This window comes from Panthera pardus, unplaced genomic scaffold (genome assembly GCF_024362965.1).
Source record: "Panthera pardus isolate Hobbes unplaced genomic scaffold, ASM2436296v1 HiC_scaffold_16, whole genome shotgun sequence".
Classification (NCBI taxonomy): domain Eukaryota; kingdom Metazoa; phylum Chordata; class Mammalia; order Carnivora; family Felidae; genus Panthera; species Panthera pardus.
This window is the reverse complement of record NW_026526721.1, coordinates 82,558,644-82,574,739: the sequence shown is the minus strand read 5'-3', so window position 1 is coordinate 82,574,739 and position 16,096 is coordinate 82,558,644. Positions and strand designations below refer to the sequence as shown.

General features: G+C 38.4%; 1 protein-coding gene across 2 annotated transcripts in view; it reads right to left on the bottom strand.

The window, feature by feature from the left end:
* Positions 1–16,096, bottom strand: part of PARL (presenilin associated rhomboid like) — a 48,853-nt gene that overhangs the window by 5,215 nt on the left and 27,542 nt on the right. Inside the window, exons 5-7 of one of the 2 annotated variants that reach the window (XM_019463311.1) lie at positions 15,828–15,923; positions 14,647–14,796; positions 12,900–12,970 (exon numbers count right to left, since the gene is read on the bottom strand). In XM_019463311.1, coding sequence (XP_019318856.1) covers positions 12,900–12,970; positions 14,647–14,796; positions 15,828–15,923 — 317 coding nt within the window. The remainder of the gene's footprint in view (positions 1–12,899; positions 12,971–14,646; positions 14,797–15,827; positions 15,924–16,096) is intronic. The other variant, XM_019463312.2, reaches the window with a different exon arrangement.

The window sequence follows — 16,096 nt, the reverse complement described above, 5'->3', positions numbered from 1 at the left end:
GAAAGAGAGAGAAAGAGAGAGAGAGAGAATATGAGAATCCCAAGCAGGCTCCACACTATCAGCGTGGAACTTGACGCAGGGATCGAACTCACAAACCGTGAGATCATGACCTAAGCCAAAGTCAAGAGCGGGACGCTTAACCAACTGAGCCACCCAGGTGCTCCTGGCTGTATTTTTTATTTTAATCATGTGTTTTTCCAGGTTGCTACATAATCTTCATAATTTAAATGTATAATGGCTATGAAATATCTTGATAAATAATGCTAATTTAAACTCTTAATGTTAGACATATTCCCACTTCCTCTAAATGGTAGAATACTTGAAAAATTAGGTCATAATCCCTAGTTAATATTAAGTCTCACAATAATCATTCACCCAAATACTTGAGGCCTACTTTGCACCAGGCACTATGTAAATGTTGGGGGTACAGAAAGGAACAAAACCCACATTCCTTCCTTAATGGAGCTTACAGAGAAAAAGTAACAACAAAACACGATCAGCCATGATGATGAAGCAGGGCATGCTCTGGCAACACATGGAAGGGAGAGCCGATAGAAGCTCAGCTCAGGGTTCGTAATGACATCAAGTTTTGCATGGAAGGGTCACCAGGCGCTGGCGAAGTAGAAGGGGAAGAGATGGGAAGAGTGTTCCAAGCAGAAAACCAAGTTGAACCAAGCCTGTGTGTGGCTGGAGACCAGTGGGAAAGCAAAGGGAGGCTGGTACTTTAACTATATTTGTCTTCAGCCAAAATTCTCGGTTCTTAGTCACTTATTAAAAATAATAAAACTGGGGCACCGGGGTAGCTCAGTCAGTTGAGCACCAACTTCGGCTCAGGTCATGATACCATGGTTCATGGGTTCAAGCCCTGCATCGGGCTCTATGCTGACAGCTCAGAGCCTGGAGCCTGCTTCGAATTCTATGTCTCCCTCTCTCTCTGCCCCTCCCCCACTTACTCTCTCCCTCTCTCTCTCAAAAATAAAATAAAAACATTAAGAACAAAAACAAACGAACAAAAAACTCCAGGGCACCTGGCTGGCTCAGTTGGTGAGGCGTGTAACTCTTGATCTCAGGGTTGTAAATGCAAGCCCCAAACTGGGTGTACAGATTAAAAATAAAATTTTTAGGGGCACTTGGGTGGCTCAGTTAAGCGTCTAACTCCTGATTTTGGCTCAGGTCATGATCTCATGGTTCGTGGGTTCAAGCCCCATGTAGGGCTCTGCAATGACAATGGGGAGCTTGCTTGGGTTGTCTCTCACTCTCTCTGCCCCTCACCACCTATCCCCCCTGCCCCCCAAATAAATAAATAAAATAAAATCTTAAAAAAAATAGTAATAATATAACACTTCCCTGAGGGCTATTCTACAAAACATCTTCCCACTATTCTTCAAAAGTTTCAAGGTCATGAAAGACAAATACGGAGAAAGCACCACAGACTGGAGGATACTGAAAAGACATGATAATTAAATGCAATGCGGTATCCTACAACAAAACAAAGAACATCATGGAAAAACAGGAAATCCAAATACAGTCTGCGGTTTAAGTCCTATACCGGGGCGCCTGGGTGGCTCAGTCGGTTGAGCATCTAACTCTTCATTTCAGCTCAGGCCATGAACCCAGGGTTGTGGGAGAGCCCCATGTTGGGCTCCACACTAGGCATGGAGCCTGCTTAAGATTCTTTCTCTCCCTCTGCCGTTCTTCCCCTGCTCATTCACTCTTTCTCTAAAATAAAAATTTTAAAAAAAGGGCTATGCCAATGTTAATTTCCTAGGTTTGATAATTTATGGCTATAGAAGACGTTAACATTAGGGAAAACAAATGAGATGTACTATACCGCCAACCATCACAGCATTGTTACATTCACCATTGTAACAACCATCACAGCAAAAACTGAGTCAAGCTACAATAATCAATGGATGCTATTTCAGGGGGGTGAGAGGGGTCGATGAAGAAGAGATCACAACACTTACATAAATCACAAAGTATCCCCTCACACATTACACATTAACTTTAAAAGGTAAAGGAAAACAGCAACTTTATAGTAGAGAAGCTGAATAACAACCAGTCAACAAATGGACATTATTGCCTCCAACTGTGTGGTACCTGAGGACATAACACCACTCATGTAGCATTCCAACCAAAAACACACACTCAGAATCTCATCATGAAGAAACAGACAAACCCAACCGATGACCATTCTATAAAATAACTGGCCTGTACTGTCCAAAATTGTTAATTCCATGAAAAATTTTAGAAAGGCTGACCAAAGGCAACAAAAGCAAAAACAAGTAGGACTACATCAAACTCTAAAGCTTCTGCACAGCAAAGGAAACCATCAACACAATAAAAAGACAACTTACCAAATGGGAGAAAATATTTGCAAATCCTATCTAATAAGGGATTAATTTCTGATATATATATAAAGAACTCACATAACTCAAGAACAAAAAAACCACAGTCCATTTTAAAATGGGCAGAAGAATCTGCACCTTTTTCCAAAGAAGACATCCAGATGGCCAACAGACATATGAAAAGATGCTCAACGTCACTAATCATCAGGGAAATGAAAATCAAAACCACAATGAGATTACTACCTCACCCCTGTTAGAATGACTATTATCAAAAGGAAAATAACAAGTGTTGGTGGGGATGTGGAGAAAAGGAAACCCTTGTGCGCTGTTGATGGGAATGTAAACTGGTGTAGTCACTAGAGAAAACATTATGAAGGTTCCTCAGAAAATTAAAAAGAGCATTATCATGATCCATCAATTCCACTTCTGGGTACTTATCCCTCCAAAGACACTAACCGAAAAAGGTAAATAAACCCCCGTGTTCATTGCAGTTATTTGCAATAGTCAAAATATGGAAACAACCTAAGTGTCCAACAATGGATGAGCAGATAAAGAAAATGTGGTATGTACACACACAGAGGAATATTATTCAGCCACAAAAATATAAGGAAATCTTGCCATTTGTGACAACATGGATAGACCTTGAGGGCATTATGCTAACTGAAATGAGTCAGGGAAAGACAAATACTGTATGATCTCACTTATGTACAGAATCTTAAAAAAAGAAAAAAGAAAAAAGAAAAAAAAAAAAAAAAAGCCAGCCCGTGTATGGAAAGAACAGACTGGTGGTTGCCAGAGTTGGGGGTGGAGAGACCAAAATGGGTTAAAAGGGTCAAAAGGTACAAACTTCCCATTTTAAAATAGATAAGCCAGAGATGTAATGTACAGCATGGTGACCACAGTTCATACTGTGTTGCATATGTGAAAGCTAAGAGAATAAATCCTAAAAGTTCTTATCACAAGGAAAAAAAATTTATTAACTATACACAGTGACAGTCTTACTGTTAACGTTAACTAGATTACCTCTGGTGATCATTTTGCAATATATACAAATAGCGAATCATTAGGTTGTACACCTGAAACTAATACAATGTTATGGCAATTATACCTCAATTAACAAAAATGGCTAAGGAAGGAAATGTTCCAGCTTTTAGGAGACCAGAGGAACATAACCTCTAAATGTAATACATGATCTTAGAAGGGGAGAAATAACTACAAAGGACATTACTGGGACAATTGACAAAACTGGAATATGTTAATAAGTTAAAGTATTATATCAATATTAAATTTCTTGAATTTGATAACTGGAAAGAGTAAAATATTCGTATTCTCAGAAATATACACTTAAGCATTTTAGGGGTAAAAGGGCATCATATATGCAACCTACTTGCAAACAGTTCAGGAAAAAAAAAGTGTGAATAGAGAAAACAGTAAGTGAAATGTGACACAATGTTAAAAACTGGTGAATGTGGTTCAAGAGCATTTTGCTGCACTTTCAGAGTGACACAAAGACCTAGTGTGAAAGCTACAATAAAAACTTCTAAAGAAGCCATAAGAGGAAACTCTTTGTGACCTTAAGTTAGGCACAGATTTCAGTTATGAGACCAAAAAGGATGATCTGTAAGAAAAAAATTAATAAATCAAACTTCATATAAATTAAAAACTTACAGTCTTCAAATGACACTGTTGAGAAAAGGCAAGATATAGGCTAAAAGAAAATATTTGCATCTCAAAAATCTGATAAAGGATTGTATCCAGACTATGTAAAGGAAAATAATTAAAATCTTTTTTTAACTGGGCAAAATATTTGAACACTTCAGAGAAGATATATGAATAGCAAGTAAGCACATGAAAAGATGAGTCAGGAAATAAAAATTAAAACTACACAGGTATCAGTACATACTGCTTACAATAAAAAGACCAACCATTCCAAGTGTTGGTGAGGATGTGGAGAAACTGAAAATCTCGCATGCTGCTGATAGGAAAGTAAATTCTATAATCACTCTGGAAAATTGCTGGGAAATTCCTTAAAAGTTAAATACTTATTTACCATTATGATCTGGACATTCCAAGACATATGAAAGCACACAAACAGTTATACACAAACGTTCACAACAGCTTTTTTTGGTAACAGCTAAAACTAGAAACCCAAATGTCCACCAGGTGAATGGATATACATATTCTGGCATATCCAAATAATGGAACATTATTCGCTCATACAAAAGAACAGACTGATATACACAACTTCATGGATGAATTTCAAATAGAGTAATGGAAGCCAGAACAGTAACAAAAAGGAGTATATGCTGGATGATTCCATTAATACTAAACTCTAGAAAATAAGTACAAATGAAATCATCATAACAAAGTAGAGAAGCTGTTGCCCAGGAAGGGGGTTAGAAGCAGGAAGAAGGGACTACAGAGGAGCACCAGGAAACTTTCAGGGATGATGACTGTATTCATTATCTTGATCCACACGTCCAAGCTTTCCAAATTATAAACTTTATCTTTTAAATGTTTATTTTTTTCAGAGAGAGAGAGAGAGAGAGAGCGAGCGAGAGCGAGCAGCGAGGGGGAAGGACAGAGGATCTGAAGAGGGCTCTGTGCTGACAGCAGAGAGCCCAATGTGGGACTCAAACTCACAAACGGCAAGATCATAACCTGAAGGCAGACGCTCAACCCACTGCATCACCCAGGCGTCCTGAAATGGTAAACTTTAAATATGTGCAGTTTTTTCCACATCGGTTATACCTCAGTAAACCCTAGTGATTTTATTTTTTAAAAGACTTAGAAGTCCTTTGTACTGAAAATTTTCTGTAAGATTTGAATTATTTCTGGGGCTCCTGGGTATCTCAGTCGGTTAGGCATCCAACTCTTGATTTCAAGTCATGATCTCACTGTTCAGGAGTTCAAGTCCCGTATTGGGCTCTGTGCTGACAGCACATAGCCTGCTTGGGATCCTCTCTCTCTCCCTCTCTCTCTCTCTGCCTCATGTTTGCTCTCAAAATAAATAAACTTTAAATAAATACATAAATAAATAATTTCTAAGGAGGAGGTTAAAAAAGACATCTAAGAGAAGAATGATTTTTATAAAAGGTATCCTGTAACTGATTACCCCTATAAATAAAAGGAAAGGTTCCTACATTTTTGTATTAAAAATGCTATTTCTGAAAAAATAGCATCTCTTTTTTAAATTTTTTAATATTTATTTGGTGGGGGAAGGCAGAGTGGGGGAGAGAGAGAATCCCAAGCAGGCTCCACACTGTCAGTGCACAGCCCGACAAGAGGCTTGATCCTACAACTGCAAGACCATGACCTGAGCAGAGACCAACAGTCAGACCTCAACTGACCAAGCCACCTAGCATCTACCTAGCTAGGCGCCCCTAGCATCTACCACTCTTAACCACCATTTGTACAAAGGGTTGACTCAAAACACAGGATTATGTGACATTTTAGTAATTACTAATAAAGTGTTAGGAGTCCCAGGGATCCCAGATATCCCAAATCCCTAATACACAGTTGCCAACTGACCCAAACAGGGAAACCTGCTCAGGCTGCATTCCCAGGAATGGGCTGGGATAACTGCAGGATGGAAAGACAGTATGAGTATCCCTTGGAAGGAAAACCAAAGATCTCAGTGAAGGTAAGTAGACAAAAAACAAAACAAAACAAAAACAAAAACCCTAGTGCTCTATATGTTAACTAACCTGGATTTAAATAACTAAATAAAAATATTTAAATATGAAAAAAAAAACCCTAGTCCTTGGGCTGAAAAAGTGCTAAGACCAACAAGGAAACAATAACCTCAACTGCACAGTAAAGGCAGGTGGTGGTGGTACCTGCCATTATGCAGTGGGGGTTAGGAGTCAGAATTCTATCTTATTTTTTTTAATTTTTAAGTAATCTCTACACCCAATGTGGGGCTCAAACTCACAACCCTGAGATCAAGAGTCACATGCTTCACCAACTGAGCCAGCCAGACACCCCCAGCATTCTATTTTCTATATTTAAGATCAACTCTCTGCTACTGCATATTGGACCAAATTGGCTTCTGTACAAGTCTAACTGTAACACACAAGGTTCTTCCAAAATCCTGACTTCCCTTAACAGGGAGATTACTGGTTGTATGGAAACACACATATGCACATACACAGCCTCCATAACTTGTTCACCTTTCCCTGGTTCCCTACTCCAGGTCCTAAATGGGTTCACAGCAAATTTTCAGGATATCAGAACCACATCAGAAGATTGCAGGTTTATTTCCTCACAAACTTGCTGGGTCATGGTACAACATTTTATACTGGCCATATTTATATTTATTCTGAAAGATCTGTTCTGCCTAGAACATCAATATCCGCCCCCCAAAACTATCAGCACGTGCTATATTAACATTAAGCACAGTAGGTGTCAATGTCACTAAGAATTGTAAAGTTGGAGTGAACAGTAGCTCATCACCTTCCAGGTTTTATTGCATACAAGCAACTCTAGTATCCCAGGTTTATTTTTAAACAAACTAAAAATGTCAATTCAATGAGGGGCGCCTGGGTGGCTCAGTCGGTTAAGCAGTCAACTTCGGCTCAGGTCATGATCTCGCGGTTTGTGAGTTCGAGCCTGCGTCAGGCTCTGTGCTGACAGCTCAGAGCCTGGAGCCTGCTTCAGATTCTGTGTCTCCCTCTCTCTGACCCTCCCCCGTTCATGCTCTGTCTCTGTCTCAAAAATAAATAAACTTTAAAAAAAAATTTTTTTTTTAAATGTCAATTCAATGAAACTCCAAACAAATCAAGCTGAAACCTTATTTTCTGAGAGGGAAAAAACCCAATAAAATTACACTTTCCCTCAAATGAAGCCAACAGAGTTTGACTGCTTGATGTGAAAGAAGAACATTAAAATTCTGTTAGGTGCCTCTACATTATTTCTCCATAGATGATTATGCTCTCCATCTAAAATGCTCATTACAGATATTTTAGTATGAAAGAAAATTCTCATTACTGTGCATTTCTATGTAAAACCAGTTTCTCTATATCTTATTGTTCTTATACATTATTTTATTTTTTTTAATTTTTTTTTTTTTAAGTTTATTTATTTTTGAGACAGAGAGACAGAGCATGAACGGGGGAGGGTCAGAGAGAGTGGGAGACACAGAATCAGAAGCAGGCTCCAGGCTCTGAGCCATCAGCCCAGAGCCCGACACGGGGCTCAAACTCACGGACCGCGAGATCGTGACCTGAGCCGAAGTCGGACGCTTAACCGACCAAGCCACCCAGGCGCCCCTTATACATTATTTTAAAGATAGAAGGCAGTTCCATTGTCCTAGAATTTTCTCAAAGTGACCTTTACCTACACAAATGTAAACATTTATGTATCTGAATAAATCCCAACTTCCTTTTTTGACAAATGTTTGGGCCTACCTCCATGCACAGATTCATTCATTCATTCATTCATTCTCTTTCTTTTCCTTTCCTTCCTTCAAGTTTATTTATTTTGACAGAGAGAGTGTGGGAGAGGCAGAAAGAGGGAGAGAGAGAATCCCCGACAGGCTCCACACTGGCAGCACAGAGCCCAACGCAGGGCTCGAACTCACAAATCCAAGACCATGACCTCAGCCAAAGGTGAACACTTAACTGATGAAGCCACCCAGGTGCCCCTCTCTTTCTTTCTAGTTTTTATTTTGAGAGAGAGAGAATATCCACTCTCAGCATGGAGCCTGACACAGGACTCAACCCCATGACCCTGGGATCATAACCCCCGCCGAAATCAAGAGTCAGATGCTCAACCAACTGAGCTACTCAAGTGCCCCTTTTTTTTTTTTTTTTTTTAACCTTTTCTAGTCAGGGGCATTTAAAAATACAGTGAACAGGGACCCTTTCTCCTCAGAAAAATTTCACATTCATATATGTTTTAGGTACAATCTCAGGGAGTTATTAACCCCAACTCACACAGACTCTAGACACTTGCCTCCTTGGTTAGAGATGAAGATCTTTTATTCTCCACCAACAATTTATGTACACTGGTTATGTACTTGCAATCAACATGCGTACAATTTTTTTACTTATTTCATAAGTAAATAATTTTCATAAATAATTTCCTATATCTATATAATCTTCATATCATATTGTTTACATGTATGATTTTTTTTTGCACCATAAATTTTAAATGAATTTACTCTAAGGGGTTTTGTGCTTCTATAAGTACAGCCAAAAACCTTGGCACTACATGTAAAACAAACATAAGACAACTCTGAAAGGCTGAGAAAGAAAAGGAGAGTGGCTAAGGAACCCTGGGATCCAAGGAATGACACAGTGGTGAGTCCCCTGGGTTTTCTTTTGGCCTCATACAGCTCAGACTTGGCTCTGGAGAAGCTCATGACCTGGAAATCCCAATGAACTCAGACATAATAGGTCTATCCCCATCCCCCAAAATGCTCTCTCTAGCCAAAGGACCAAGAAAGGGTAGCCTAGCAAGACAGTCAGCTTTTAGATAATAACCACTCTACTCCAGCCAAACAACAGAAAAGCTTGCAGCCCAATCCCCATCAACAAAGGCTGAGTGGAGAGCCTAGACTTCTACCCTTGCAGATGGCAACGAGGCATCATGATACCGCTGACGGGGTAGTGTCAGAGGAGGTCATGTGGGCAGCAGTAACAAGGCACCCTCTTCCTCCTAGCCAGGAAAGGTCTACATAGGAGACTGAACTTCCAGAACTCCAAGTCCTGCCTCCTAGTAACCAGAGTCCTTGTACCCTAGGTATCAAAAGAGGCTGAGTAAAGAACCTGGACTTTCACCTCACCAGACAGTAATGGTCAACCTTCCCCTCGTCAAAGCAGTGGCAGGGGCAGCCTCATGAACAGATTTAAATAAGATTCAAAGTCTCATAATATCCAAAATGTCCAGGTCTCATTTAAAAATCACTCAACATACCAAGAACCAGAAAAACCTCAACCTGAATAACACAACAGAAACCAACAAGATGACACAGCGATATTAAAACTGTCTGACACGTATTTTAAAGCAGCGATCATAAAAATGCTTTAATAAGTAGTTACAAGCATGCTTGAAACGAGTGAAAAAATAGCACAGAAACAGAAAGGCCAAAAGAAACAGAAGATACCAAGAACAATGTAAAATTTAGAACTGAAAAATACAATAACCTAAATAAAAACAATAATAGGGCCCAAACAGAATGGAAAGGACAAAGAAAATAATCAGTGAACTTGAAACAGAGTAGCAATTACCCAATCTGGACTACAGAAAGACAGACTTAAAAAAATTAACTGAATTTCAGAGACCCTAGAGATTATATTAACATCATGTCATCATAGTTCCAAAGAAAAGAAAGGTGAGGCTGAAAAAGCATTCAAAGAAATAACAGGTGAAAATTTCCCCAAAGACATAAACCTCTAGTTTCAAGAAGCTGAGCAAACCCCAAACAAGATCAACATAAAGAGATCCATGACAACAGAGTCAAACTTCTGAAAACTAAAGACAAAGTAAAAAATCTTCAGAGAGATCAACACCACCTTACGTACAGGGCAAAAGCTATATATATTTTTTAATGTTTGTTTATTCTTGTGAGAGAGAGAAGGGAGGTGGGGGGTAGAATGAGCAGGAGAGACAGAATCCCAAGCAGGCTCCATGCTCTGAGCTGTCAGCACAGAGTCTGATGGGGGCAGTGAGATCATGATCTGAAGTCCAGCTATTTGAACAACAAAGGATTTCTCTTCAAAGACTATGGAGGCCAAAAAGAAGTGGCACAACATTTTTCAAGTGCCAAAAGAAAAGTCAGCCTGGAATCTTTTTTATCCAGTGAAAATATCCTTCAGAAATGAAGGGGAAAATCAAGACATCCTCCAAGAAAAACTTAAAGAGAATTTGTCATACCTACCTGAAAGAATGGCTAAAGAAAATTCTCTAAATAAAAAGGAAATGATAGAAGGAAGAATCTTGAAACATCAAGAAAGAAGAACAATGGAGAAGAAGAAAAATTATGCATACAGACAACAGACTTTTCCTCCCTTGGAATTTTCTAAATGATGTTTAATGGTTGAAGCACAAATGATAATAACAGTAGCCAATATTCTAAATGCACGCAGTGGAAATATTTAAGACAATTATATATTATAATTTGGGGAGGACACAGGGATGAAAAGGGAGGTAAGGTTCACGTCAAACTGGTAAAATGACACTCCCACCAGCAGACTGTGATAACTGAAGTACAGATACTGGAAAAGCCACTAAGAAAGTTATACAAGAGATATACTCCAAACACGATAGATAAATAAAAAAGGAATTCCAAATGAATCCATTCTAGTGACCATTTTATTTTACTTGCAATGCTGTAAGAAGAGACTAAAGATACTTTCCTGACTTAGAGAACTCAGTTTAAGAACAGGTTAAATCAGTGATACTTAAATCAATGAAGTTACAGTAAGCAAGTTATCGTATGTTAAGCAAGCTTCAATTTGGCCTGTGATATACGTCAAGCAAAAAACACATCTCTAACATTTTAACAAATGCGGTTTCCTACCGCAAACATTTCATTGATCTTTGCCATCTCAAAATTAAGGGTTACATTTCACAGAAAATAAATTTTTTAAAAGCAGGTTAAAGCTTCCTACCAATAACTAAGAAACAATTTTTAAATGAGATTCAGAACATCCAGAGCTCTAACTAAATAAAACCCTTACCAAAATCCAGTATTCTTGCTCCCTAATGCCAATATGTCAACTGACAAATATTCTTTAGCCCTTCATCCTTTAACACAGGATTACAAGGAAGCCAGTAAGACCAATACTTCGTATTTTCTAACATAACTTTGTCAACAGTATTTGTTTCTAGATTTCTCACTAAAAATATTATTATACTTGGTGACTTAGTTTTCTTTAATTTTAACTAAGAATGAATGAAAATATTTGGGGATAATAATTTTATTCTGACATGGCTCTACAAAATTGATGACTGAACAGGAACTACCACTACCACGTTTTTTAGTACATGCTCCTTATTATGCTAGGCCATCTAAACACACTTGCACTGCAGATCAGAAAGAGATGTATTGTCCCCATTTTATACAGAAAAACAGAGAGGGTTGGTAATATGTCTTAGAAATCACAGATAAGTGGCAGAGCTGGATTCAAACCCAGCCTAATTCCAAATACCATCTGTCACACTCTTCTCATCTTGGACTTTAGTTTCTTATCTGCAAAATGAGAATAACACCTGTAGCACATCAAAATGCCCTCCAAGATCCTCTCATTTAATGAAAAAAGTATCCCTACTCTCAGAACCCCTGAAGTCCTCTAGAGAACACTCAGCCCTTTTAGCGTGGTCTTCGTTGCCTTCACATAACAGGTGCTTAGGCGGTGAATGAGGTAAAAGATTTGAAATATGTAAATTACACCAGCACCAAATCTTGTATATAAAACATTCCATGAAGGAAAAAACGGGGGCTTAAGAAATCACGTAGGTGACAGGACAAGATACAGGTCTCATTAAGAAATTTAAGTATAAAAAAAGGACAATTAAGTATGCACAAATATGAGGAACACACACATTATGGGATGATTACATAAGAATTCTCTTCCAAAACTGAACCTTCTTAGTTTCTTTAAATATGAAACTCTCTATCTGAATATATTTAAGTGTATTAGTGTTTAAACATGTACAAAATGAATGTGTAGTCTTTAGAGAGATGTTATACAAAGATTTCCATGTGCCTAGAAATTTCCATTAAACTAAAAAAACAAAAAACAAAAACAAAAAACACAACACTTTTTCTGTTTAAACATCCAGAACATAGCTCAGGAAGAGAATTGTGATCATCTTGCTCACTGGTATATCCCCAGTTTCTACTACAGTGCCTACTAGTCTAATCTGCACAGAAGACACTCAAATAGTGACTAAACAGAGGATATAGTACCAGATTCAAATCTGTAATTACTGAGAATTTTCCAATGCTTGATTAGGCTGTCTGGTTTTGAGGAATGGATACCCACTGTTCTGACTATGCTCTTGATTTGTAGTCTGTTCTAGTAAGTACAGTATATGTAAATGACCAATGGTTAAAAGCTATAGCCTGAAGTTTACAAGGCTCCATAAATTCTATTTTTTAAATTTTTTATTATTATAATAAAGTATTGTAAATACTTTATTATTTTGAGACAGAGACAGCGCAAGTGGGGGAAGGGCAGAGAGAGAGGGGAACAGAGAATCTGAGGCAGGCTCCACACTGCCCGCATGGAGCCCAACACAGGGCTCGAACCCACAAACCATGAGATCATGACCTGAGCCAAAATCAAGAGTCGGACACTCAACCGACTGAGCCACCCAGGTGCCCCAAGACTCTATAAATTCTAAATTAGACACAGATTAGTTAGTATTGTTTCAATGTTAACTTCCTGTCTTTGATCATTCTACTGTGGTTCTGTACTTAACAGTAGCGTAAAGGGTATATAAGAACTCTTTGTAATAATTTTGGACTTTTCCATAAGTCTAAAATTATTTCAAAATGAAGTTAAAGACTAAATTAAGAAAATTTACATTACAAATACTTACTGCACCAAGTGATGGTCCATATCTTCCTGTCGCGACTTTACACACATAACTGACAAAATTGGAAATAACGCCTGAGAAATAAGTCACATTTCAATAATTTTAGTGTAGTATAAAAATGGTTTCCACCCCACAGAGACTAACAATGTTGGATTTCTACCTGGATCAGTACAAGGTGCAGGTATGAATACTTATCCTATCACTTCAGATATTTTGTAAGTGTGACCAACTACACAACTTACTGAGTGACACAGGGTCCTTCACTTTACCTCTCAGTTCTCACTTTCCTTATCTATAACATAAAAGAGATTAGTTTCAAACTCACCAACTGTCAGGGAATCCTCTGGGCTGCACTCCAAACACTAAATCGGATTCTTGGGAACGGGACCAGGGAATCTATATTTTACCCAGCTTGCCAAATGACTCTGCTGCAATTTAGACTAGATGCTCTTTTACAAGTCCCTTTGGCTCCAATGTCATCTAAGCTGAATGTGGCTCATTTTAAAAAACTTCCTGTAGAGCAGGAATTAATCATCTGAAACAGACCCATGTGTAACCTACAACAATACAACTAGTGCTTGGGGAAAAAACTATACACTTCTGGCACAGGCCAAAGATGTTGCTCAGTTTCTAGTTTTGAAGGACCAGCTACATGGGTATTTAATTAACAATGACTAAGCACCCATTTTTGATGCCTTGTGGTAGATGTGTCTATTTAATCCTTTCTACAACCACTTGTCATGAGAGAGTATCATTATCCTCAAAGAGGTGTTATTATGGTCTTTTCTGCAGTATCACACAGCAAGTAGCAGAAATAAGATCCAGTAAAACTAGGTCTTCTGTCTTCAAGCTCTCAAGTGCTTTTTTTTCCATACTACCATATGACTACAGTATGATGTACTGTTTTTTAAATAAAGGGATTTCAGGGACACCTCGCTGGCTTAGTGTGAAGAGCATGCAACTCTTGACCTCAGGGTTGTAAGTTCGAGCCCCATGTTGGGTGTAGAGATTACTAAAAAAAATAAACTTAAGAAACATTTTTAATAAAAAAAAGTAAACGAAGGAACTTCAGAAACGAATTTTCATGCCATGTGGTTTTTAATTCAATACATTTTGCAAATAGAGAGGTAAAATTTAACAGACCAATTGCCAGTTTAGTAGCATCTAGGAACCTGGAATCCTTTACTACCACTTCCTAGTTGAAATAAGGAAACGATGATATCCCCAGGACCACAACTGGAGTGGCTCCAGACTAAGATATATGCTTTCAGAAAAGAGAAAAAACTCATTCTTGACGATCTTATTACAAAGCTCTGGTCTAAAATAAAGCTTTCTGGAAACTGAACACACTGTGGGAAATGAGCCTAAGGTTATTTAACAAAGATCCAGATGATTGAGACAGCCAGGAAGTCTGGGAAGAATTTATCTATAAAACGGTGGGCCTGAGCTAAAGTAGCCAAGGCCTAATGAGATAAAAACGACATGCTTAAATTCTCCACTGAATCTTAACCCATCCTATCCTAATTTAAAACTAAACATACCTAAATAATCTAAGAAGAAATCGCGAAACAAGAAGCAGGAAAGCCAACAACCCCACCAGCCTGCGATGTCCTTCTCTACAGACAGTATGTATAATTCCCTACATACAATCCTCATATGTAGAATTCAGCTATGATCGTTCCCTTTGTTCCTTCTCCAGATAGGTTAGCGTGCTCGTACTCCAAAAGATCCTGAGATTAAAGCTTATTACCTGCAGATAAGTACACTGCCATGAACTGTTCTTGACCCAGAATGTTCACTATGCTGGAGGAGAAGCTCCACAAAACATACATATTTGCTGCCATGTGAAACAAGGAGAAATGACTGAACGTTGACAGCAACATTGGAGAACAAAGGACCTCTACAAGAGAAAGAAAAACAGTCTGGTAATCATAGGACACACAGCCATGACCTAAAAATTATCTACTTTTGATTTTTTTCATTATTATTATGAAACAACTCGAACATAGGAAACAAAAACAGAGCCAGTTCAAAAGCTTAAATAAGATGGTTTAAGGTAGCATTTTTTTGGGCGCCTGGGTGGCTCAGTTGGTTAAGCGTCCGACTGCAGCTCAGGTCATGATTTCACAGCTTGTGAGTTCAAGCCCCACATCGGGCTCTGTGCTGATAGCTCAGAGCCTGGAGCCTGCTTCAGATTCTGTCTCCATCTCTCTCTGTCCCTCTCCTGCTCATACTCCCCATCTCTCTCAAATATAAACAAACACTAAAAAAAATTTTAAAAGATAGCATTTTTCAAAGTGGTAAAAAGTTATCTTAAATCTCTCTCTTCTACTTAGTAAGCAACCAATAAAAATTCTCAGTTCAATGAAAGCAACTTGTCCTCGTGGCAAAAGTTAGAAAAAAGAATTAGTAAGTTATTTCAAGTACAGATATAAAGTTGTATATAATAATCTCCTCAAAGAGTGAACTTGTAGTGATCACGGACCTTACGTCATTAAAAAATACATATCTACTGGGGCGCCTGGGTGGCTCAGTCAGTTAGGCATCCAACTCTTGATTTCAGCTTAGGTCACGATCTCACAGTTGGTGAGATTGAGCCCCACATTAGGCTCTGCACTGTCAGATCCCACTGCTTGGGATTCTCTCTCTTTCTCCCTCTCTCTGCCCCTTCCCCCACTGGTGCTCTCTCTCAAAATAACAAACATTAAAAAAATAATACTTATCTGATACGTGCAAGGCACATTTTAGGTACTTGGGATATAACACTAAGAGAGATGGGGTCCTTTTCCTCAGGGAGCTTATAGTCTATTTTCTGGATATTACTTACAACTGTTGACAAGCAACTCATCCTCTGCATAGCATTTCAGTTAACACAAAGCTTATTTCTTTCATATTACCTCTATCTCAAAATAAAGTCATAAGTAGACTTACTTGAGGCTGGATTGGATGTGAAATATCTGATCATTGTCCGCTGTAGAGAAGGTACTCTCCATAAACAGAATACAAAAACATTCGCAGCTATGATACCTACAAAATAAAGATTTATAATTTAGGGAGGTTAAAAATTGGAATAAAGAAAGTCTGATCAAAAGTCCACCTGAATAAGATTTTCTACCACAATTATGTAAGAGTATTATATACTTGGGGCGGGGAGAGGGTGAGCTAAGGGAAAGTAAGTGAAATCAATGTTTTTAAGTATC